The sequence below is a fragment of the Leucopleurus acutus genome, assembly GCF_964270905.1.
Source record: "Leucopleurus acutus genome assembly, chromosome: 18".
NCBI classification, from domain to species: domain Eukaryota; kingdom Metazoa; phylum Chordata; class Mammalia; order Artiodactyla; family Delphinidae; genus Leucopleurus; species Leucopleurus acutus.
The window spans coordinates 16084218-16110909 of record NC_139160.1 but is presented as its reverse complement, the minus strand read 5'-3'; the positions used below and the strand labels follow the sequence as shown (position 1 = coordinate 16110909).

The 26692-nt window shown below is 41.1% G+C and overlaps 1 protein-coding gene across 2 annotated transcripts in view; it reads left to right on the top strand.

The window, feature by feature from the left end:
• The first annotated feature begins 5538 nt into the window (after positions 1–5538).
• The window catches only part of WDFY2 (WD repeat and FYVE domain containing 2), a 177713-nt gene continuing 156559 nt past the window's right edge, over positions 5539–26692 (top strand). For both annotated transcript variants that reach the window (XR_014326909.1, XM_082859507.1), the window contains exon 1: positions 5539–5893. Coding sequence is in view for 1 of the 2 variants with exons in the window: in XM_082859507.1 (XP_082715633.1) it covers positions 5757–5893 (137 nt within the window). In the remaining variant the exon portion in view is untranslated. The remainder of the gene's footprint in view (positions 5894–26692) is intronic.

Genomic DNA, 26692 nt, shown 5'->3' with positions numbered 1-26692 from the left:
CTACAGCTAGAGAAAGCCCGTGCGCAGCAAGGAAGACACAATGCCTCCAAAACTAAGTTTAAAAAATAAAAATTAAAAAAATATTGATTTGGTGGAAATTTTGGTATCGAGATATAATTGATGTCTTAGTTTCAGGTGTACTACATCATGATTCAATACTTGAATATATTGTGAAATGATCACCACAAGTCTAGTTATCATCCATCACCACACATAGCTACAATTTTTTTCCCCTTGGGATGAGAATACTGCATCATTACATCCCCAGGACTCATTTATTTTACAACTGAAAGTTTGTACCTTTTTGACTACCTTCACCCATTTCACTCACTCTCCATCCCCTTAGGGGATTTCCCGTAACCTAGGGGTTTCTAGGGCACGAACCCGTGTCCCCTACATCGGCAGGCGGACTCTCAACCACTGTGCCACCAGGGAAGCCCCTCATTGTGGTTTTGATTTGCATTTCCTTGAAGACTAATGACGTTGAGCATCTTTTTATGTGCTTATTGGTCATGTATATATATTCTTTGCGGGAATGTCTATTCAGATTCTTTGCCAATTTAAAAATTGGTTTATTTGTCTTTTTACTATTGAATTGTAAGAGTTACTTATATATTCTAGATATAAGTCCCTTGTCAGATATATGATTTGCAAAAATTTTCTCTTGACAATGTGATTTTTGACATGTAACTCAGAAAGAATTCAAAGAGTTGAGTAGCACTGATATAACAAGACTCGTTCCACTCACATATATTGGGTTGGCCAAAAAGTTCCTTTGGTTTTTAAGTAAAAATAAAAGACTCATTCTTCATTTTCACCAAGAACTTTATTGAACAACATATTCACCCTTTTGTTCCACTACCTTCTGCCATTTTTCAGGCAACTTCACAATCCCATCTTCCCAAAACTTTTTATCTGTTTGAGCAAAGAACTGTTCCAGGTGCTTTTACAGTCTTCCAGGGAATTGAAATTTTTTTCATTAAGAGAATTTTGTAAAGACCGAAATAAATGGAAATCCGAAGGTGCAATGTCTGGTGAATATGGTGGAAGAATCACAACTTCTCAGCCAAGCTCTAACAGTTTTTGCCTTGTCATCAAAGAAACGTGCGGTCTTGTGGTATCTTGATGGAAGATTATGCGTTTTCTGTTGACTTATTCGGGATGCTTTTTGTTGAGTGCTTCTTTCAGGTGGTCTAATTGGGAGCAGTACTTGTTGGAATTAATTATTTGGTTTTCCGGAAGGAGCTCATAATAGAGGACTCCCTTCCAATCCCATGATATACACAACATCACCTTCTTTGGATGAAGACTGGCCTTTGGTGGGGTTGGTGGTGGTTCATTTCACTTGCTCCACGATCTCTTCTGTTCCACATTATTGTACAGTATCTACTTTGCATCACCTGTCACAATTTGTTCTAAAAACAGAACGTTTTCATTACGTCTAAGTAGAGATTTGCTGGCGGAAATACGGTCAAGGAGGTTTTTTTCGCTTAACTTATGTGGAACCCAAACATCAAAGTGATGAACTTAACCAAGCTGGTGCAAATGATTTTCAACACTTGATTTGGGTATTTTGAGTATGTCGTCTATCTCCTGCATGGTATATTGTTGATTGTTCTCAATTAATGTCTCTGTTTGATTGCCATCAACTTCAACTGGTCTACCTGACTGTGGAGCATCGTCCAGCGAGAAATCTCCAGCATGAAACTTGGCAAACCACTTTTGACATGTTTGATCAGTCACAGCACCTTCTCCATACACTGCACAAATCTTTTTTACCTTTCTTGAAATAATAAAGCATAAATGGCTGAAAACGTTGCTTTTTTTCTTCCATCTTCAATATTAAAATGGCTACACAAAAATTCACCAATTTTGATGTCTTTTTTTAAATGCACGCTGATATGACAGCTGTCACCTACAATCTAACAAAATTGTTTTGACTGAAGTTAAAGACAACAAACCATCTTATGGAAAAAACAAACGAATATTTTGGCCAACCCAATATTTATATAAATGAGATTTCTTAGCCCTTATATTTACAAGATAAAATATAGGAACAGAATTCATCCTGAATCCTCTTAATTCTATCAGTAAATCATTATTTATCCTTGGATACAGGGGAATGTAAAAACGTAGCCTTGTTCATCTTGAATAATAATTTTCATTAAACATTTCTAGTTAAAATTTACTTTTTATGTTTAATAATTTTTATATACATTTCTAATAGACTTATGTTGTTTTGACCTACTGTGTACTAACAATTGTAAGGATCAGTTAATGTAGAAGAAACTTTTAAAAATCAGAGATTTATGGCCTTAGTATATTAAGTAAATCGTAGAATTTAAATATATATACATATTTTTTTGTTTGTTTCAGATAGTATTACAGGGAAATCAATAAAAGATCAGCAAGCGTGAACTATTTACAACAAATGTTAATATTTACAAGATGCTAGAACTCAGACTTTTTGGAATATTTAAATTTATATACTGAAATTCTTCAAAATTCTTTAAGGTGGAATATGAACAAAGGAGTTTGAGAATCATTTTTCTAGCAGTAGTCTACTTCTTTCCGTCTTTAATCTCCATTAGAATGCCCTTTCCAGAGGGTGGGGAATTGGGGCTAAGCGGTCTTAGATTTCCTGAGAGTTAGCAAGAGTTCCCAACCTGGGTCTCTGATACTTGTGTGCCTTGCGAAATTGCACGTAAAATTGCACGTAAAATATAAGTGTACATATACATACACTCGCCCACTCCAGTTGATCTGTAATATTCAACTGATTTTTCATAAGGTCTGTGACCTAAAACGTTTAAGAACTACTGTAACTACTACCTTCCTCTTACCTGCCTATTAGTACACCTCATTTATCTCATGCCAGGCCTTTCTCTTGGGTACCAATTAATCACTTGTTGCCTTTACCATACCGCTATTATCGTCTGCCTGCTGGATATCATCTGCAGTTTTGTGTCTTCTCCCAAGGAGCACCCGATCCCAGGAATTAGGGCAAGTTCCAGATACCAGTCTTTCCATTATGCTCTAGTGGAACAGAGTTAAACAAATCCTGAATGGCCTTTCTATTCATTTATTTAATGAATACTTAACAACATGCCTCCTGATATGCCAGGTACTATTCTAAAGGCTAGGAATACAACGATGAACAGGCAGACAGGTCTCTCCTCTTCCAGTGTTTCTCTTCTGGAAGAGGAAGACTAAGAACTAAATAAGAAACACACAAGATTATTTTGGGCAGAAGTAAGTACTGCGAAGAAAACAAACCCGGGTGATATGACAACGAGTGTTATGAAGAAGTAGGGTTCGGTTGGAAGGTCAGGACTCTTTAAGGAGCTAACATCGGAGCTGAAGCCTGAGTGGTGAGAAGAAAGTAGCCGAGAGGTGAACACAGTTGGTGCAAAGGCCGCCAGGAGGAAGGAGGTTGGTGTTTCTGGGGAATTTCCAAGCCAGAGCTTGGAAAGTACTGAGCAGAAGAGGTGAGGTTGGAGAGGCGTTTCATCCCGAGTGCAACAGTAAGCCAACGATGTGTTTTAAGCAGAGGAGGAACTGATCTGGTTTATATTTTAAAACAAAATCCTTCTGGCTACTTTGATAAAATTGGATTGTATGGGTTCAAGAGAAGAAATAGAGAAAGCAGTTAGGCTACCATGGTAGTAGAGGCCAGAGATTATGGTGACTTGGACTGGGGTGGAGATGATATAAATGGGAAAATTCAAGATATACTTTGGAGGTGGAGCTGATAGGACTTCTAAATGGTCTGGATAGAATTGTGAAGGAAAAGAGAAGAGTCAAGGATGACTCCTAGGAAGTTAGTTTTGAACAAGTGGGTGAATGCTGCAGTAGATTTAAAGATACTATTTGGGAATGTTTGGAACACCTATTAAACAGTTAAGTGACAGAGTGGAGTAGCTTTAGATACATGAGCCTGGAGTTAGAAATGTGGTCAGGGTAGAGATTATTATGGGAGTCAGGAGCTTACGGATGGTATTTAAAACCACTGTGGCAGGCTGAATAATGTCCCCCTGAATATGTCCATGTCCTAATTCCTGGAATCTTAAAGAACATACTGTGTATGAAGGCACTTAAAATCTCTCACTTGTAAGCCTCACAACAACCCAAGGTAGGTGTTATTATCCTCCACTTGGCAGTTGGGGAACTGGAGGCTCAGAGAAGTGGAAAGCCGTGTTTTGCACTGTGCTTTGAGACAGGTCCAGCTTACCTACCGCCTCGGCTGCCCAAAAACCTGCCTTATAAAATGCATTTCTACGCGGCCTGTCCCATTCTTTGTCTAGCTCTGGCATATTATTTTTCTCACCTTCAGAGCCCTTGCCAGCCCAATTACACCACAGAGACCATGACCACTCCTCAGCTAGCTTGTTAAGTGTGGAAGGGCTTAGTGGGATTATCACATAACCAACTACTCCGCATGCCAGGCCCTTTGCCAGGCACCTAACATGCATTCACAAACCACAGATTACTCTATCCATCGTCTCTGGAGCAATCTAGAAAGGAAGGATTACTGGGGAATGGGAAGAAGTCAGGAGTAGGGGCGACTAAGTTCAAGTCTGGGGGTGCTATAGCCCTAACTTGAAGCTAAAGTAATCCTGGTCTAGTAACTTAACCATCTAAGAAAACGAGGAGGTTAACACTACAGATCATCTCTAACCTCTATCAAGGATGCTTGCATGACAGCTTTTCTTCTTTTCCCACTCCTGGAGCTCCACTATTATGCGCAGTGGCAGGGCCGTAGCGACTGTCTGCTCCGCGATGGCTGCCCTTCAGTTCCCTGCCTTAGAGGCCAGACCCAGCCGTGACTCGGCCAATCGCCCGGGAGGCCGCGGAGCCCCTCAGGCCAGGAGCGGTGAGAAGTGGGCGATAGGTCATTTCAGGACAAGGAAGCGAAGGCTCTGAAAAACTACAACTCCCAGAAGCCCGTGGGGGTGCCAATCGGAGGCCTGTGGCTGGTGCGTCTTGGGAGCTGTAAACCACGCTTCATTGCAAGGCCACGCCGGACAGGTAACTCGGGCGCATGCCCAGTCACGTCCCCACTAGCTCAGCTTTTTTCCTTCCTGCGGGATACTTCTCTTTCCGGCCTCGCCCAGGCGCGCTTTTCCCCGCCCCCCCTCCGCCCCCTTTTCAGGGATTTCGGAGTGGGCGGGGCCACTGGCAAGCGCGTTCCCAGGAATGTGTACGCGCGCGTTCACGGGAGATTAAAGAGGGAGGGGACTAAATACTGGGTGTGGAAGGTGGCGAGGAGGCCGCGGATCACGGAAGGCGCATGCGTTTTAGAGGCGGTGCCGCGCGGCTTCGCGAATGGCGTAGGGGCGGGGTGGAAATGGGCTCGTGGCCTGACGCATGCGCATTGGGCCGCCAGCGCCCCGCCTCCTTTTTCAGTTTCCCCTCCTCCTCCACCACCCTTCCGGAAGTGCAGCCGCCCTGGCGCCCACCAGCGGCCACCCCCTGCGGCAGGCTCCGCCCCCGCCGGCCCCGCCCCCACGGCTCTCCGCCCCCTCCTCTGGTGGTGGTGCCGGGTTGCAGCGCGGGTCGTGGAGGTTTCGGTGCCCGAAGCCGGGAGCGCGGAGTCGTTCCCGGGAGCGCCGGCCAGGCTATGATCGCGGGTCCCCGGCGGCCCGCTCCGGCCAACCAGAGTCCCTGTCTCAGCTTGTGCCCGTGCCCGAGCGGTCTCCTCAGCTCGACCCGGCGGCGCAGTTGGCGGCGGCGCCCGCAGTGCGCCCCCTCCTCCGATGGCGGCAGAGATCCAGCCCAAGCCGCTGACCCGCAAGCCGATCCTGCTGCAGCGGGTCGAGGGGTCTCAGGAGGTGGTGAATATGGCCGTGATCGTGCCCAAGGAGGAGGGCGTCATCAGTGTCTCGGAGGACAGGTACGAACCGCTGCCCCTCGGCCGCGAGGAGGGGCGGGACGCGCCGGCGGTCCCAGAGCCCGCTTCAGGGGCTGTGCCTCCACGTCGGCGCGAGTGTAGAGCGCTCTCCCAAGTTGTTATTATAATGCGCATCCTGGTGCTGCCGGTGTCCAGCTGCGCGTGGCCGCCGCTGCGTGGCTCCGGAAAGCGGAGCCCGGACAGCGGCGTTCTGTCTGGCCTTGCCCGGGTGGCGCCTGCCGGGGCCAGGGTGGCCCTTGGACTAACGGTGCACCGGCCACTGGACCTTGGTCCAGCTCCTAGGACAGGAAGGGGAGAGGGTGGAGCTGCCCGGCCCTGCAGGTGTGTGCGTGGGGAGGATGCTCCAAGCCGCTTGTGTGACATAACTAAGAGGTTTTGAGAACTCTGGTATAGTTCTTAAGGCTCCAGACCCAGGAAAGCAAATGCCACTCCCTTCTCCCAGACATTCCCACCGAATCCAGATCTCCCAGACATCTTACACTGAATTCAATGAATATTGCAAGTTGTGAAGAGTATTAGGGCTTCTGCCCAGGAGAGGTGACTTCTCTGCTTTGCCCTCCTTGTCTCTTCAAGCTCAAGGGGAAGCTCCTAGAACTTTCAAGGGACCACTGCTGCAAATAGCTCTTGAGTTCCTTCCCTTTGCTTGCTTCCTTTCTTTTTGCCTAATTTTGCTTAATTTGCCGAAGTAGAACTAGTTGTTCTGCCTTTAGTATTCTCCCTTGTTTTTCAGACAGTGCGTTTTTTGCTTTAACTTAATGACCTTTAATGCAGAAATTATGCAGATGAAGCTAGTTTCCAGAGGAATGAAGCTTGAATATAGTAGTTATGGTTTTGATCTGGAATTGTTGCTTTTATAATATCAACTAGTATTCTAAAAAATGTCACATTATAGAGGTATATGTCAAGGAGCTTTTAACCTTAAAATAGGAGTTACGTTTTCTTAATGTAAGTTCAAATTATGCTGAGGTAGAAAATATTTTTTTCTTGGTGACTTGTGAAATTTCCAGGCAAAGGTAAAGCAACAAAGTGTTCATACTGTCTTTATAGTCATTTCAGTGCTTTGCATACAATGTGGCTTCAAAAAATATGCCTGATAGGTCTATTCATATCATAGGTTCTTCAGTATAACTAGGATGACTATATTAATGACATATTTTTGTCTACATCATACTCCATACAAATGGCCAAATGGTGCCTGATTCACTTCCTGTGCAGATTCAAGGGAAAACATTGTAAACATACACCAATGGCAAGCAGTCTGCCAAGAACAGAAGAAATTCATGGCTGCTGTGGAATACATGGATGTAGAAACCATTTGAAATTCACGAAGAAGGCTTATGAGTGTTTAACTTTTCCATGGAGGCAAAATTCTACGAAAGAGATTGCTTCTGGACTTAGAAATTCTTTGTCACAGAATCGTGTTTTAAAAATAATATATTGATAGACATCACTTTCTCTGTAACTACTGGAGATGAAACTGCTCAACCGAACTGCGGTAGGAAATTCATAAGTAAGTTTGTTGAATCAAGTAAGAGAGGCAGAAAGGTAGCTAAACCTAAGCTCCTTTAATAATTAGTTTTGAAACTTTTTGCTTTGGTTGATGCTTTGGGAGTAGAGGTTAGTTTTCATAGGTTTTTGTTTTTTTTTTTTTCCTAAGTGTTCAAAGGGATCTTAGAGGTTATTTGCTGTAATGGCTTCATTTTACAGATGAGAAAATTAGGCCAGAGAATTTACCTGCCCAAATTCATGTAACTAGTGGCGGAGCTGGGCCTGGCTCCTGTCTTCTGATTTCCATTTCACTGTGTTTATCCTGAAGGAAACAGCTTTAGTCGGGGTGCATTTCAGAGTATTTGGAGAAGCTGACGTCGCGTATATGACAGAGAGTGAAGATAAGTTTCATTTGATTATGGGACAACATAAATGCAATAATGTTTAGCTATTTATTAAGCTTAATTTTCACTTTCCCAGTTTACAGTGTAAGTAATAGAAGATATTTTATTGTGCTGTTGCTGTTAAATAAGTAAGGCTAGGATTTATTCTTTACATATCTTTTTATTATTACTCAAGTTGACCAGTCTATGTTTCTGTAGGTCATATAGTCACATGTGACAAGAACTTTGTTATTTAGAGCTCAGTTTCGATTATGGTTTCCATTAAAAGAGAACTGATCTGTATTCTTGCTTTTCAAAATCCAGTGTCACTGTCAGTTGACATAATTATCATTATCAAGATATGAAGAGAGAATATTGATTTTCATCAAAACCTACCAAGCCATTTCCATCAACCACTTCAGTTAGAAACTAGTAGTTTTCATTCCTGAACTGTAAGGTTAAGCGACAAAATATTGTCCCATTCCTGAATGGCAGCGTCCCGTAAGTTCTTTTGAAACCTTGGTTTTCCTTTTTGACCTCTGATTCCCAACAGCCTTTGAAAACGCTTAACATTTTCCATCTATAACAGTGTTATAGGTACTTGTTATCCATTTATCTTCTTCTCCATGAATTCCCTAAGATGCTATGTGCGTCTTACTCATTGTAATATCTGTAAGGCCTAGTATGGTGGCTGGCACACAGTAGGCCCTCAAGAAACATTTGTTGTGTTGGTGACTGGTCTTTTTCTTGTTCCTGAAAGCACAGCATCTTAACTGTTGTAGACATTTCATTGATATTTGTTTGAATGAACTTTATGACAACCTGTGAAAGTTCTGTTGGACAAATGTACGGAAAAGGATTGGACTGGATGGCCTTAAAAGTGCCTTAAAAATTTGAAAGTCAGTGCATTGCTTCATTTATTCCATCAGCAAACATTTGAGTCCCTACTGTGTTCTAAGCACATGTGTACACTTCATTGGTGAAAATGACAAGGTCCTTTCAAGATACTCACAATTTTTTGGGGGGGGGGGAAGATTTTAGAAGAAAATAAAACCACAAACTCTAAGATTTAATATTGAAAAGAGAATTTTTAGATGGGGAAGAGTAGCTGGATTCCACAGCCATTGCTGTTCCCTAAATTTTACTTACCTTTGGAGGATTCTTCCACTTGGACTACCATTTTCACCCTATGGCTGCCGTCAGTCGTGGGCTGGTGATATTCTAATCTTCAGGCCCAAGAGTGGTAAAAACCCTTACCCTCAGTTCATCTGAGCACAGTTAAGACAGCCTGGACCTTTCCTGGATACCAAGGGAGAAAATATAAGGAAATAGAAGAAATATAAAAACGGGAGTTCCCTGGTGGTCTAGTGGTTAGTGGTTAGGACTCAGCACTTTCACTGCCATGGCCTGGGTTCAGTCCCTGGTTGGGGAACTCCTGTAAGCCTCACCTCACAGCCAAAAACAAGAAAAGGAAGAAGAAATATAAAAACAGTCTGACTTACAAGTATAGATTTGTGGTGCTATCATAAAATGGAATTTGTTCTCAGAACTCACTGTCCTTATCTGAGTCTGTCTTTGCTTTGGTTGTAGCTGGATTCTGTCTCCAAAGGATATGCCCAACTTTGGTACATTGGGTTCCTCATTTCCCAGCTTCTGTCTGGACTGTCTCTTCTGAGTGACTGCCATTTTTTTTTTTTTTTTTTTTTTTTGGTGGTACACGGGCCTCTCACTGTTGTGGCCTCTCCCGTTGCGGAGCACAGGCTCCGGAGGCGCAGGCTCAGCGGCCATGGCTCACGGGCCCAGCTGCTCCGCGGCATGTGGGATCTTCCCAGACCAGGGTACAAACCCGTGTCCCCTGCATCGGCAGGCGGACTCTCAACCACTGCGCCACCAGGGAAGCCCGTGACTGCCATTTTAACATTCCTTGCTTAGAAGTTTCCTCACAGACATCTTGGGTCTATTTTGGTCAATACCGATCTCTAGCCTGCAGCTTACCAGGGTAGCTGGTAAGCCACCTGCAGCTCCCTTGTCCAGTGGCAGCCTCTTCAAGTGTTGAAAGCCAGAAGAGACTGCTCCAGGTGGGAGCCAGCCCTGTCCAGATGTTTTAACTTTGTAAATTCTTTATATGCATATCTTAACACAAGTCAGCAATCTTAGAATTCATACAGAGAGTTTCTCTAGGTAATTACTGACAGTTATAGAAAATTGTTCCTTCACCAGGAGTAAAAGGGGGTCAGATTTTTATCTCATATAAGGAGATGTGTTGAAGGCGGGTACAAACACCATCCACTGGGGTCATCGAAGCATCTCCTCTGCTTGCAGTGGTTAGAGAAGAGACCAAGGAGCTCTCCTCCAGGTGGGTCTTGCGGGATGAGTAGAAGTTCATGTGAGAAAGCTAGGGTGTTGGAAGGGGCATTCTAGCTAGAGGGGGAAGAGAAAACTCCTGGGGCACTGAGAAGCACTAGAACGAACTGGTTAAGAATGCACTCAGGAGCCATGCAGCTTGAATTCAGAACTCAGCTCTGAGTGTCACACTTGGAGGAATCTGGAAAATTGGTGTCTCCACAGGAGTAATTGTGATAGCGAACATTCCCAAACCCTCTGAGTGCAAGAATTTGGAATTCTCTTGGGAGATAAAAAGAGCTGAGGGTGTGGTGGCAGGGTGTTGTGGAGGAGACCATGGGGAGGGTCTGCAGGGGAGAGGGTAATGGGGAGGGACTGCGGAGTTTGCTTTTTCATTTTTGGCCATGACTCGCAGCTTACTGTTTCTTAGCTCTCTGACCAGGGATCGAACCCGTGCCCCCTGCAGTGGAAGCACGGAGTCTTAACCACTGGACCGCCAGGAAAGTCCTGGGGAGGGACTGTGGAGAACTGCCACCTTATATTCTGACTTCATTCGGGACCAATGTAGGCAACATTGTTATCTGTGTTTTCTGTAGGCCCTAAGGGCACATAGGGCCATGCAGTGGGTAATAGGAGGTCCCATTTTTGTCTCAATATATGGTCTGACCTCCAGTGCCTAGCACAGAGGAGGCAGCCCATATATATGTTCATTGAATGGATTAAGCAATGACTGATCTATCAGCTGTTTGGAATGGAATGGGCCTGAGGAGGTTGTGAGTTTCTTAGAGCAAAGGTTTAAGTTGAACCTGAGAGAAGCTTAGCTCCTTACTTTGGGCCAGGGTAGTGTTTACAACAAGGGATAGGGGTGGGAAGTGGTTGGAATGAGAGAGTGGTTTGGGTTTTTAAAAATCTTTAAGGCCTTTTTTCCCCAACTCTGATTTTTGTTTTTGAATATTTATTTATTCATTTTGGCTGCACCGGGTCTTAGTTGTGGCACGTGGGATCTTCGTTGCGGCAGGTTTTAGTTGTGGCATGTGGGATCTTTTTCAGTTGCGGCAAGTGGGCTTCTTAGTTGTGGCATGCAGGTGGGATCTAGTTCCCCAACCAGGGATTGAACCTGGGTCCCCTCCTGCATTGGGAGCATGGAGTCTTACCCACTGGACCACCAGGGAGGTCCCTTTTCCCAACTCTGAACCACTCTAAGAGTCACTACTTGATTATTTCTTCTTCTTCTTTTTTTTTTAATTGGAGTAATAATTTTTATTGGAGTACGGTTGATTTACAATGTTCTGTTAGTTTCTGCTGTACAGCAAAGTGAATCAGTTATACATATAGCCACTCTTTTTTAGATTCTTTTCCCATATAGGTCATTACAGAGTATTGAGTAGAGTTCTCTGTGCTATACAGTAAGTTCTCATTAGTTATCTCTTTTAATATATATAGTAATGTGTATATATCAATCCCAGTCTCCCAATTTATCCCTCCCCTTCCCCTTGGTAACCATGTTTGTTTTCTACGTCTGTGATTCTGTTTCTGTTTTGTAAGTAGGTTCATTTGTGACTATTTCTTGAAAAGCTATGTTAAAATATCATTTATAAATCCTCATACTATTGGCTCATACCATTGATTCTTTTCACTGTGAAATTGCACTATCTCGGTTCTCTGGTTGAAACCATTAGTTTTCACTAAATACTGAGACCTTGGATCAGTTCAGTTGAGCTCATGGAGTTTTATGTACCATGCATTTTATAACACTTGGATCAAAACATTTTTTAAATGCAAATCAAAGTTTTTCCCAATGTGCAAGCATAATTCTGAAAGTTGAGGACTTCCTAGAGTGATGGCATGAGGTCTCTGAAGTTGACAAAGTTAGAAGCCATCTGAACTATTTTTTGAGTGTGTCAAGTCTCTATTTAATGGCATAAAATTAATAAACTTTCAACTATGCACTAGAGATTCATCACTTGGAAGTAGTAATTGCTGGTTTCAAGGTTCCAAAATGGGAATTTGCCCCATATGATTTTGAAAATTAGACCTTTACCCTGAATTCAGAGCATGAGGCAGGCTTCATGTCAGCAAATCTGTCTGGAAACAGGCTGCCTCTGGGTCTCTAAAGGTCAGAATACAAATTGACTTTTTAAGAAAAAAATCACTATGGGAAAGCTGTTTAAGGAGGTTCGCTAGAGGGGCTTAGCTTCTAGTGACCCCAAAGCTCCTGAGGGTTCTGAATTTCCTACTTGATTTACATCGTTAAACCAGACTCTATCCAGGAGCTCAAAGATCTTAATCAGGATACATTCATCTGGATATTGCAAGATAATGGAAAATGTTTGACGCTCCTAAAGTGAGTGACTCTCAGATTTTGAAATCCTGAGCAGCTATCTTGTATCTCAAGTGTTGCTAAACTTACTTTGAAAAAGAAAAATAGGTAAAAAATCATAGGACTGTAGTAGCCATAAGAGACTTCAGAGAGTTGATCTTTTTCCAGGCAAACAAAATCAAAACTTTAAAAATGGAAATACTATTTTTTCCGTGCACAGCATCTTTTGCTGGCTCTGTTTTCAGTTTGAATTTGCCTTTGAGAGGGAGAGATTTTATGTTTGTTGCCGAGAGCCGTCTGGATGTCCTTACAAAGTAACAGCTTTGGGGAAATTAAAACAGCACCGTTTAGAAGTCAATAAGTAAATGGTGCTTTAAGACAAAATAAGTAGTGATCTCTTGATATCTGTAACACTAAAAACTAAGTTATATTCAGTGTATACGTACCATCAAGCCAAGCTGTTTTTCTCAATTACAGTATCAGAATGGAAGGAATTCAAAAGCAGGCAGCACTCGTTTATTTTTATGTGAGTAGGTCTCCCAAGGAGAGTGCCACAATTAACCTAGAAATTCCCTAATGCAGAAAAAATAACTTCCCTGGTGCAACTTCAGTAAGCAGTCTCATTAACTTTGTTTTTTATTTAAAGGGCCGGGGTCCTCCCCATCCAAATGCTTCATTTAGTCATTAGTCTGAAAAATTGAGTCAGAGATGTAAGTAACAAGACCAAAAGAGAAAAAAAGTCATCCTGCTTGTCTCTTGGCAGGCAGTGCTGCTTTGTGCTCTCATGTGCCTTTCATTTAAGGAATCTTGGAAAAGAACTGGACTGGGAGTCTGTTCTCCGCTCAACCCTGCATTGACCTTGGGCATTGGGCATTTCATTGCTGTAAACCTCAGTTTCTCCATCTGGCAGAGGAGAGCCTAGGATTTCCTAGCTGTGACTCTGACACTGTGATGTACCCACATAAGGACTAGATAAGTGTAAAGTCTCTGCAGACCCATCATCCTACACCTGGAGCTGAAGAAAGTGTGCAGAGGGGGCAAAAAAGTGGCATGCGCTCTGTGAGGTGATGTAAAACGATGCCTTTGGATAGCGGCGGTTCTTTATTCCTGGATGAAATATTAAAGAGCCGTTTGTTTTGTATGGATGCCTAACACCTAGTTGAACTGGGTTCACTACATTCTTATTTCCAGATAAATCCTTTAGTTTCAAACACTAAGCAGTTTAGCTCTGGGTGGTTTTCTGGGCCTTAAGTTAGGGCCTGGATTGCCTAGAGTAACGCTTTTGAAACTTTTTTGACCATAAATCATAGTAAGAACTATATTTAGCATTTGCTACCCAAGACTCATGTACACTGACACATAACACACATATGTAACTGAAACGGAAGTTTTATTAAATGGTGTCCTTTTAAGGTGACACGCATACTGATATTTTCTGTTTTGTCGTAGCCTTCATAAAATCCTAGCTGTGACTCAGGCAATGATTTCATGACCTGTAATGGGTTGAAAACCACAGTTTTGAAATACAGTGCCTTAGAAAAGCTGTTGAAGTTTTGTATCCTCTTTTTCTCTCTATGTAGTTTTGGTTTTCTAGGAGATGGAAATACAGTTCAACTCAGGGACCTGTACCCACCAGCCTACCCCACCCCTGGCCTGTCTTGCTTTTCTGAATTTCCATGGATTAGAGAATTGGCCTAGTCTCATTGGAGGCCTTGGTGTCAGAAGATAACTATTCTAAGCCCTTTCAGCCCAGAGCCGGAGAGAGTTCAGAAGAAACCAGGAGTACAGCAAAAAACAGCTGTTTACATGGCTGCATTTTGACTTCCTGTGATGTGTTCATTTATTACTGAGTTAGGACTCAGAAATGATACATCTCATCTAAGTTATGAATGTCAGGTGCTAACCTCTCTATATGACTGTGCTTTCTTTTTAGCTGGGTGGATTTACCTATAATGTGGAGCTATTTGGGGATTTTATGTATTTTTTATGTTATTAAATTTTTAATCTCAGTTTCTAAGGCTCAATTTATATTTTAAGTAATCATAATCCCTCTGGAGTGTGTTTACATTTTACATAAAGGTAATATAACCATAATAAAGAAGAATTGCTCATAAATCTCTTAGCACAATGACTGTTTGTATTTTATGTATTACCTTCTAGCAGTTTTTTTAATGCAACTTTCAGAAATACGACTGTAATCATACACTTTAATGTTCTTGCTCCCACTTAAAATTGTGCCACCAGCTACCTAGTCTTTAATTATCATTTTAAGTGGCTGTATATTTTTCTTTTCCTTCAGTATTCACCCATATTTATTTAAAGCTTGTACTATATGAATTTGGCCCTGGAACTCCCATCGTGAATAAGATATCCTGCTCTCAAGGTACTGGTAATCTATTGGGTACAGCATCATCATTTATCTATCACCTACTGTTGGCTATTTATTTTCACTTTTGTAAATGTTATGATGAACAACATGGTTGTGCATATAGGTTTTTGTTTTTCCAGATTTTGGATTATTTCTTTAGGAAACATTGTAAGAAGATTGCCGTGTTGCTTTCCAAAAGTCTTGTGCCACTTTATAATATTTACAGCGACATATGAAGTATTAGTTTTGCCACATCTGAACAGCCATGGATATTATCATTTACAATTTTTTCTGGGGGAGTGGGATAAATTGGGATATGGGGATTGACATATACCACACTACTATATATAAAATAGATAACTAATAAGAACCTACTGTATAGCACAGAGAACGCTACTTAATACTCTGTAATGACCTATATGGGAAAAGAATCTAAAAAAGAGTGGCTAGTGCTTCCCTGGCGGCGCAGTGGTTGAGAGTCCTCTTGCTGATGCAGGGGACGCGGGTTCGTGCCCCGGTCTGGGAAGATCCCACGTGCCGCGGAGCGGCTGGGCCCGTGAGCCATGGCCGCTGAGCCTGCGCGTCCGGAGCCTGTGCTCCGCAATGGGAGAGGCCACAACAGTGAGAGGCCCGCGTACCGCAAAAAAAAAAAAAAAAAAAAAGAGTGGCTATATGTATATGTATAACTGATTCACTTTGCTGTACAGCAGAAACTAACACAACAGTGTAAATCAACTATACTCCAATAAAAATTAATAAAAAATAATTTTTTTTCTTGATAAATTGTAGTACTTCATTGATGTTAATTTGTATGTTTTGGCTGACTTGTGAATATTTTTCTGTTTGCTTGTTTACTTGTTTTCTCCTTTTATGAATTGTCTGTTCCTGTCCTTTGTTTCTCCATTGAAGTCTCCTGGTTCTTCTGAACAATATTTTGTAAATATATATTCTATAAATATAGTAAGGGTATTAACCGTGTGTCTCTTATGTATCCAGATATGTCTTATACTCCATTGTTTGCCTTTTTACTTTTTATATAGAAAATGTTTACTATTTAGTTTAACCATCTATCCTTTTTTATAATTTAAATTTCTTCCATCATTCCTAATTTTTGAACGTAATTCTTTACCCATAGATTCATTGAATATTCATTTTTCTTTCATCCTAGTTATATAATTTGGTAAAAAAATAACTTTTTGATTTATTTTGAAATGTATTTCATTGGATGGTGTAAATTGAGGAATGTAGTGATTTTTCTAAAAGTTGCTGTTATTCAGCATCATTTATTTATTTATTTATTTTTTGCGGTAGGCAGGCCTCTCACTGTTGCGGCCTCTCCCGTTGCGGAGCACAGGCTCTGGTCGCGCAGGCTCAGCGGCCATGGCTCACGGGCCTAGCCGCTCCGCGGCATGTGGGATCTTCCCGGACCGGGGCACGAACCCGTGTCCCTTGCATCGGCAGGCGGACTCTCAACCACTGCGCCACCAGGGAAGCCCCAGCATCATTTACTGAATGGTCCTTATGCTTTCTTTTATATTTATTTGTGAAACTACCTTATATTCTCATAAACAAGGCCTACTATGGGCTGTGTTGTATTTTGAGGATCTCTGCTTTTAATACCTGCCCTATACTTAAAAAAATTTTTTTTTTCTTTTCTTTAAAATTGAAATACAGTTGATGTACAATATTATGTTAGTTTCAGGTGTACTACGTAGTGAATTGACATTTGCATATATTATGAAATTATCACCATGCTAAGTCTAGCAACCATCTGTCCCCATACAAAGTTATTACAGTATTATTGACCATATTTCTTATGTTGTGTGTTACGTCCCCATGTTTTATTTATTTTATAACTGGAGGTTTGTGTCAATCTCCTTTACCTATTCTACCTCCCCACCCCCTTACACTTTTAGTTATTGTAGCTAATGTGTTGTTCTTGATTGTTTGCCATTATGTATCTATGATAATAGCTGGACTCTCTCTAGCGGGGTCAGCGAATTAATGGGAAAGGAATCATTTGGCTCTAAATGATTGGCTCTTTCCCAAACTTCAGGATTTCAGAGTCTCAGTTTCTTTATCTATAAATTGGGAATAATGATTCCTCCCAGGATTGTTTGGAGGTTTACATGAGATGATATTCCTGTAGCACGTGGCATTGTACTTGGAGCATAGATGGTGCTCAGTACAAGTTAGTTTTATTGTTTGTTTATGGTACCACCATGCCTGTTGCTGTGGTTCCATTAAGGCTTGACTATTTTAAGAATCACCTTGGATACACAAAAGTGGGGCTATTGAATTTTTGTTGGCTTGTTTCATATAGTTCTGAGTCCCTTTATCTCCTCTAGATGTGCCAAGGTGGGGTTACTCTGTCATCTTTTTACTGCCGCTTCCCAAACTTGTTCTGTGAAAGCCAGGGGTCAGGGGAGGTATGTGACTGGTGGGTTCTGTGTTCTCTTTTGCAGCCTTTTCTCTCGCTCCATTTGCCATCTTGTCCTGAAATGATGAGTTCATTGTCCCTGCTGGTCTCCTGGAGGGCCAGGGCTGTGTATCCTGCGTCTTCCATGGGGAATACCTTGAGGTAGGGATGAAATTTTAATTACCCCAGTTTAGCTGCCCTCCACTGGAAGGCTGGGCATTATAAACCAGCAGCTAGTGGGCTGATGTCCACCCGCAAACAGATTTTGTCTGTACACAATGTTTTTAGAAGTTTGAATTAGTAGCCAAGTTTTTAAAATCTGGATTTCACATAAAAGTCTGGCTTGTTGGCTTCTCTTGACAAATGGGAAGATGTAGCTGGGCCAGGCCGCAAGTTCCCCTGCTGTTGGTCCCTTGATCTGCCCACTTCATCTACGGTCATCTGAGTGAGGCCATGAGAGGCCACGCCCATGCTGCCCCTGCTGCCTGCTGGTGGGAAAACAGGGCACAGTAAGTAGCCAGAGAGCTTTCCTGTTTTCCTCTGAATCTGAAAGGTATTTTCCCTTTTATGGAGTCAGTGGTTAGAGTTTTCTTGGTATTTGGAAGAAGAAGAAGGAGAAGAAGTTGAAAGATAACCAGAATGCCTGTATTTTTAAAAAATTAGGTAGAGGTGGAGGGAGGAAATTAATACACCTTTCATAAGAGATCCTGATGTTGTACACACAGTAAATAAATGTATAAATAAAGGTGGGTGCTGGTAAATTAGGCGTGGCATCTAGCCTGCCCCTCTCTGGACGCCTTGTAACAGTGATTGAGGCCAGGGATCCAAGTCCCAGAAGCCTGGGTTTGACTCTTGGCTCTGCCGTCTCCGAGCTGTGTGATCTTAATCATTTCTTCAAAACCTTCCCAGCTGTAAAATGGGAGTTCAGACAGTACCAGCCTCATAGTGTTATTATGAGGGTTAAACGAATAAAGTGTTGGGTCCCAGCCAGTCCTCCAGGAATATTAGTGTTTTTGCTGCCCTTCCTCCAAACTAGTTTTCTAATTATTTAATAACTCTCTTTTCTCTCTAACTCTTCTTTGTCTTTGAATCAGTTTCTCTTTCCCTTTCTCCCTTAGTTTTCTCCCTAGTGCTTCTGGAAAGAGTGCTCAAGCATCATTACGCTAGTTCTGTGACATTTGGAAAGTCACTAACCCTCTTTGATCCTCATCTGAAATTGATTTTTCATAGTTTGAAATGACATAATATATGTGAAAATACTTAATATATCAAACATCCTATAAAAATGTTAAGGATTGTTATCATTTAGCTGGTCATAAATATAAAACATGACTATATACTTTGAATTTAGAGAGTTTTGTCTTCTTTATCCTCATTTTAAAAGCAGATGAATATAATATTTAAATACATTTAAATTCTAATTTTAGAAAAACTTAAAATTAACATTATTACCTTTTATTGTGTAGAGCTGGATTAATATTTTTCTGGAGTCAGTTATCTGCCATAGAAAAAAAAGCTTCCCATGTTGTTAGAGTCTCAGTAATCTGCTTTAGTATTGATATTGGCACTTATGGGACTTGGAAAATCCTAGCTGTCTGATGTTTTATAGGAAGATTTTGTTTGGGGAGAAAGGGTGTTGGGACTAGCTAGGTTATTTCATTACATTCTGATTTTTGAAATATTTTTGAATTCATATTTGAGTGGCTTAATAAGTTCTCTTTACATTTCAAAGTGTAGATCTTTAAACAATTTGAAAGAATGAATAATTTTTCTCCAGAAGGTCAAATTAAATTAGAGAGGTTAGTTATGCTTAATCTGATGTGTGGGTTATCTGTAGGTACGTATATGTCTGTGGGCTCTCATAGTTCTCAGGTGTGGTTCTCCTACCCCCTCCGTTTTATATTTTGTTTGTTTTCTTTTAAAAAAATATTCTACCTTACTCTTTTTTTTAATTTAAGACAATTTTTTTTAAGCGGTTTTAGATTTACAACAAAACTGAGAGGGAGGCACGTAGATTTCCCACACATATCCCTGCTCTTACACATGCGTAGTCTCCCCACTATCAGCATCACTCACCAGAACTGTGCATCTTTAATCAAGGATGAGCCCACACTGACCCATCATTGTCACCCAAGGTCTACATTTTACTTAGGACTCACTCTTGGTGGTGTACAATCTACGAGTTTGGACATATGTATGATGACATATCCATGTATAATATCATACAGAGTATTTTCACTGCCCTTAAAAATCCTCTGCCTATTCATCTCACCCTACCCCATCCCAGCCACTGATCTTTTTTATTTTCTCCATAGTTTTGCTTTTTTCCAGAGTGTCTGTCATGTAGTTGGTATCATACGGTATGTAGGCTTTTCAGATTGGCTTCTTTCACTTAGTAACATACATTTAAGGTTCCTTCATGTCTCTTCATGGCTTGATGGCTCATTTCTTTCTTTTTTTTAAAAAATAAATTTATTTATTTTATTTATTTATTTTTGGCTGCGTTGGGTCTTCGTTGCTACCTGCGAGCTTTCTCTAGTTGCGGCAAGTCGGGGGGCTACTCTTCTTTGTGGTGCGTGGAATTCTCATGGTGGTGGCTTCTCTTGTTGCGGAGCACGGGCTCTAGGCGTGCGGGCTTCAGTAGTTGTGGCTTGTGGGCTCTAGAGCGCAGGCTCAGTAGTTGTGGCACACAGGCTTGGTTGCTCCGCGGCATGTGGGATCTTCCCAGACCAGGGCTCGAACCCATGTCTCCTGCCTTGGCAGGCGGATTCTTAACCACTGCACTACCAGGGAAGTCCATGGCTCATTTCTTTTTAGCACTAAATAATATTCCATCTGTCTGAATGTACCAATTTGTTTACCCATTCACCTACTGAATTGTTTGTTTCCAAGTTTTGGCAATTATCAATAAAGCTGCTGTAAACATCCATGTTTAGGTTTTTGTGTGGACATAAGTTTTCAGCTCCTTTGGGTAAATACCAAGGAGCACCACTGCTGGATTTTATGGCAGGAGTTTTGTAAGAAAGTGCCAAACTGTTTTCCAAAGTGGCTGCACTGTTTTGCATTCCCACCAGCAATGTACGAGAGTTCCTGTTGCTCTGCATCCTCACCAGCATTTGGTGTTATTAGAGTTCTGGATTTGGGTATTTTTAATAGGTACGTAGTGGTATTTTATTGTTAATTTCATTTTCATTTCTTTGATGTCAAAGAGTAGAGTATTCTGGTAGGGTATCTTTTCATAAGCTTATTTGCCATCTGTAGATTTTCTTTTTGGTGAGGTGTCTGTTAAGGTGTTTGGCCCATTTTTATTTTAGTTAAAGTCCTTTATCAGATGCGCCTTTTGCAAGTATTTTCTCCCAGTCTGTGGCTTCTCGTCTTTTTTTTTTTTTTTTAATTTTTTATTGGGATATAGTTGATTTACAATTTTGTGCTAATGTCAGGTGTATAGCCTAGTGAATCTGTTATACATATATCCACTCTTTTAGATTCTTTTCCCATATAGGCCATTACAGAGTATTGAGTAGAGTTCCCTTATTAGTTATCTATTTTATATATAGCAGTGTGTATATGTCAGTCCCAATCTTCGTGGCTTCTCTTCTAATCCTCTCAATATTGTCTTTTTACAGAACAGAAGTTTTTAATTTTAAAGAAGTTCAGCTTATCAATTTTTCTTTTCATGGATTGTGTCTTTCGTGTTGTATCTAAAAAGGCATCATCACACCCAAAGTCATCTAGATTTTCTCTTATGTTACCTTCTAGGAATTTATAGTGTAAGTGCCTGACATTAAGCTTTTAATTGCCGAGGCATCCATTTCAAATGACATCCATCTTTTTTTTTTTTTTTTTTTTGTGGTACGCGGGCCTCTCACTGTTGTGGCCTCTCCCGTTGCGGAGCACAGGCTCCGGACGCGCAGGCTCAGCGGCCATGGCTCACGGGCCCAGCCGCTCCACGGCATGTGGGATCTTCCTGGACCGGGGCATGAACCCGTGTCCCCTGCATCGGCAGGCAGACTCAACCACTGCGCCACCAGGGAGGCCCAATGACATCTATCTTGAATAAAACATTGCCAGCTGTATGACACAGCTACTAGCAAAACAACAGGATAATGAATTAGATGCCCCCCACCTGTGAAGGTCCCTTTTTCAGAAAGCCCTGGGTAGCTAGATAACTGACCACCTGAGTGACCCTGTTCCTCCCTTCCTGCATCCCATTTCCCACTCTTATGCTTGAAATTAGCCAATACAGAGTGAATTCATGAAACCCTAGACACCCCACCCTTGGACTCTAATAAAGGCAGGGCCCCAGGTCTGCTCTTGTATGTGCTCTCCCCCCTCATCCCTCCCAACCTGTGACCTTGCTGTGTGGCTCTTAGGTGTGCTGTATACCCTCCAAGGCCTGTGAGTAATAAATCTTGTCTCTCAAAGTTCCCTGATGGTGTTTTGCTGAAGTGCATCCTGAGATCAAAATAAGAACCACAAGAGCTAGCCATTCCATAAATAGCGGCCCCAGTGGGGGAGATGTCTGCTGAGCTCACTACAAATGATATGTACCTGAGCAAGGGCTACAGGCATTCCTAACACAGGCCCCTCCTGAGCTAGGTCCAAGCATAGGCTTGGGAGTGATATAACAGAGTTTTATTGTTTTGCATTTTACATTTAGGTTATAGTCCATTATGAGATAATTTTTGTGAAGGGGGTAAGGTCTGTGTCTAGATTCATTCTTTTGCATGTGGATGTCCATTTGTTACAGCACCATTTGTTGAAGGGACAGTCTTTCCTCCCTTGTATTGCCTTTGCTCCTTTGTCAAAGATCAGTTGACTATATTTATAGTGGTCTGTTTCTGAGCTTTCTGTTCTGTTCCATTGATCTATTTATCTATTCTTTCACCCATACCACACTGTCTTGATTACTGTAGTTTCACAGAAAGTCTTAAAGTCAGGTAGCATCTGTCCTTCAGCTTTTATTCTTCTTTTTCTATGTTGAGTTGGCTATTCTGGGTCTTTCGCTCCTACTTATAAACTTTACAGGCAGTTTTTCAACATTCATAAAATAACTTGCTGGGATTTTGATTTGAATATCATTGAATCTATACATCAAGTTGGGAAGAGCTGACATCTTGACAGTATTGAGTCCCCCTATCCATGAACATGTAATATCTCTCCATTTATTTAGTAGTTCTTTGAGCTTGCCCACCGGAATTTTGTAGTTTTCCTCATAGAGATCTTGTACATATTTTACTAGGTTTATATCTTAAGTATTTCATTTTTGGGGTTGCTAATATAAATGATATTGTATTTTTCATTTCACATTTCACTTGCTCATTGCTGGTATGTAGGAAGCCAGTTAACTTTTTTATATTAACCTTGTGTTTTGCAACTTTGCTATACTACCTATTCTTGAAAAATTTATAATTATTAGAATTATAAATTATAATTTATATTATAAATTATAATTCATTATAAATGAATTTTTAAGAGTTGCATCCATCTGAAGGTACAGATCAGTATCAATATTGAACCCAGAAGAAATATACACACTCTAAGTTGTTGATTTGTTGATAACTGAACAAAAGGTTAATTTCTTGAGATTACTCTGATCTGAGTAGCTTCCAGTGGTCCATTGGAACCAGGATGGCCCTCTTGTAAGTGTCTTTGACTTAACTGACATTTTATATTTTACACTAGGCCCTTTTGATATCTTACCACTAAATAATTACTGGTAAATTCCATTCTTGAGTCTGAAGGACTGAACTTGATCTTGAAAACTTGAAGCAATGGACATTTTTTACATTGCACAAATATCAAGTTTGTATTTTTAGGGATGCTATTGTAGTCGGTATTTTTAGTGTCCAGCATTACTTATTTCTACTTTTCTAAAATGTTTGCTTAAAAAATTGATCTGTTGCTTTTGTTGCCTAGTAGTCCCATGCCTACATATGTGGAAAATTGAGTTTAAAGCTGGTGGCAAATACTGGATGGATTTGCAGGGAGAATGGATCAAAATGGCAAAATATTTAGTTATTTGAAATGGGTTTTAGCTGTGAGAGTGCCACACTTTGAGCAATAAATAATCATAGTCAAAAGACACAGGTTTTAAGGTTAAAAATAGTTACTTATTTGGTAGTTTATTTCCCTTAGGGACTGGTTCATGGAGACTATAACTGAAGTTCTGAATATTTGAATAAAAAATAGCAGGTAAAAATAGACACTAGCAGTATATTTAAAAAATAATTAAACTTGTTTTTAAGGTGATAATACATGCATATGTAAAATTCTGAAGGCTATACTGAGAAAAGTTGTAAGATTTTATGAAAGGAAAACTGATAGGATTTGCACATGCTCTGATAAGTGCCCTTATATGGATCTCTGGGCATTTCTGCTTTAGCGACTGTAAACTTTTCATTTGCAGAGCTGCTCTGGGATTAGCAATGCTTGTACAGGGCCTCCTCCAGATCTCCTGATAGCTGCATTCCCTTAGTTCACTCTTCATGTAGTTCACTCCTCACATGCATTGACATTTTTCTGCTTACCTTATGTTCTGGGGTCCTCATCACTGTTTCTCAAGGCCTCCAGCTCAGGACTGAGAACATAGTAGGCAAAATTGGAGCAACAGAGGTTTGTGTTGTGTGTTAGTTCGAAGTGAGCCCTCCCTCTGTTTATAGGGGTCACTCTGAAACTAGTTGCCTTCTAATACTATATCATGGTGGAGTTTCTTAGGTTTCTTTGGTACTGTGAACAGAAATCAGCCTGGCAGGAGGCTCAGGTATCTTGCAGAATCCAAGCAAGGATGGGGATGCCTTTGGGCCTTAGGAAGTGAACTAGAGACTGGAGCATATGGAGAACCAGGAAGTGCTCTTTCCATGCTGCTCATGGGTTTGTCTGTATCTGCTTCATTCTTTTCTCTTGCTCACACTGGCTTCGGTGTTTCTTACTTAGTCCACATGGCAGAACATGGCTGCCAACTGCTCCTGAATTTTACATGTTCTAGTCTAGATAGGCAGGGAGAGATTGATGTCAGGCACCCAGTCCCAGTTCCAGAATTCCTTGGGAAGGGACTTATTGGTCCAGCCAGGTCAGCTGTCCATTCTAGGATTGTGGCCAGAAGTGGGGTCATGTTGCAGGAATATGATAATCACTGCTGCAGCCTGTGGGTGAGGAGTGGAGGACAAGTCTCAGAAAAGAGATGTAAGGTCAACAATCCAGCATGTGCCCACGCTGGGACGGGGTGGGCATGAGATGAGCCCATGCCCTAGCAGCCTGGCGTGTTGTTGGTTGTTGTTCTGGTAGCAGCAGAATAATGAACACTGACTCTTGCTTTTCTCATGATTTTCATTGCCTTCTCTTTCTTGAAATCTGCTCATGTGTATAGTGTTGACATGTTCAGGTAGCCATTTTCTCCTCATTGCTTCGTTTGCTGATTTGACATGTTGACTGCTGTTTTCCTCTAGTGAATATAAAGTGAGGAATGGGTAGATATTTCACAATGAATGTTTGCTGAGCAAAAAGCCATTGTTCTTTGACAAATTTCAGCACTGGTGAATGGACCCCATGTGGTGACCATATTTCTAAACTCCACGTCAAAACGCATGGCAACATAAAAGATTTTCTTCCTGATGGATGAATGTAGATAGCTAGATGAACATATATGTAGATAGATATAGTTATATAATATATTTCATTATACATCTAGCAAACTGAAATCCAAAAAAATGACTTGAAACTAGACTGCTAAGCACATATGGACACAGTATGTATCCTATTTCAGGGAGGAAGCTGAAAAGCCTCAAGTATATTAAAGTAATGAATAATAGTTAACATTTACTGAGTACATACCATGTGCCAGGCACTGTGTTTTAGGTGCCTTTTCTTATTTAATCCTCCAGATGATTTTAGGAAGCTAGTATTTTAGTCTGATTTGAAAGATGAAGGATCAGATGCAGCCGGGAAGAGGCAGAGTTGGGCATGTGCCTGCACCTGGTTCATTGGACCCCACAGCCCTTCATTCATCTTCACGGTGCTACACCAGCTCTCAGAGGCTCTGCTGAGGAAGGTGTAGAAGGACCAGTACGGAGCCTCCGTGGAAATCACAACAGGCTGAACTTGGTTTTTCAGAGGAAAAGCTAGCAAATCAGCTAACCAATCAACAAATGACAATACAAATTAAGTAAAAACAGGGTAGACATCCTTTTTACACCCTTGCAATGCCTTCTTTACCTGCTCTAAGTATTGGTATTACAAAATTGTAGATATGACTTTGAGTGGTATCAGGAAGGGCTATGCGTTTATTGATGGACAGCAGGGTCTGTGAATGAGGAGGGCCTTGTTGGCTGGGTGCAGGTGTTTATAGCCTGATTTTTCTCACATAACAAGACATCTGGAGATAGGTGGTCCTTATCTCTTTCTGTTCTGCCATCTCCAGCTTGTGGCTTTCATCCCTATGTTTGCCCCATGATTGAAGATGGCTCTTTGGCTTTTAGCTTCACATCTGGTCATAAATCTATCACAAGACCACCTAGCTACAAGGGAGGATGGAGTATTTGTTTATTCGTTGATTTATTCATTTTTAACACTTTAACAAATTTGGATATTGGGGAGATAAATAGTATGATCTCAAACAAGACCTTTGTCTAGGGGAACTGCACTGTACTCTTTGGACCAGTGGGCTTTAAGCTTAGGAATAGATTGGTCCCCATATGGGTTCCATTTGAATTTTGTACCCTGTAAAACTGATGACAGCTTTTCCTCCTATTCCCACCTGTGCCTCTTCTCACATTGCAGTACTGCCTTTGCTGCTTGGAACAGATTCCCAGATTGGACAAATGCTGTAATCTAAATTCTAATATCAGGATTAGAAACCTGTGGTTTGTTAAATTCATGGATATAGATCTGGGACTTTTATGATAAATGGATATAATTGACCATGGACCACCCTAACGTTCATCAATTAATCTGGCAAATAGAAATATCAGAAAGTTTCCCAATTCTTGCCAGCCTTTTAGAACCACATGAAATCATTCATTTGCTCTTCTCATTTATAACCAGGTATTGAACTGCTGGAAGAATTTGTAAATGCCCAAGTATGGATGCTTTCTAATATATAGTTATAGTGTGTTTTCCACTAACATATTTAAAAAATTTTTATTTTATATTGGAGTATAGTTGATTTACAATGTTAGTTTTAGTTGTACAGCATAGTGATTCAGTTATACATATACATATATCTATTCTTCCCAAATTACAGAGTATTGAATAGATTTCCCTGTGCTATACGGTAGGTCCTTGTTGATTATCTATTTTATATATAGTAGTGTGTATATTTTATAATACATATTTGCCCCCCCCCAAAGGTAACCATAATCTACTAATGTTTTAATTCTAGAATATCTGGAGCAGAAGTCCTCTTCTGGGATTTTAAGTTATAGGTGTGGTGAGGTAGTGATGCTTTCAGCCCTCAGCATTG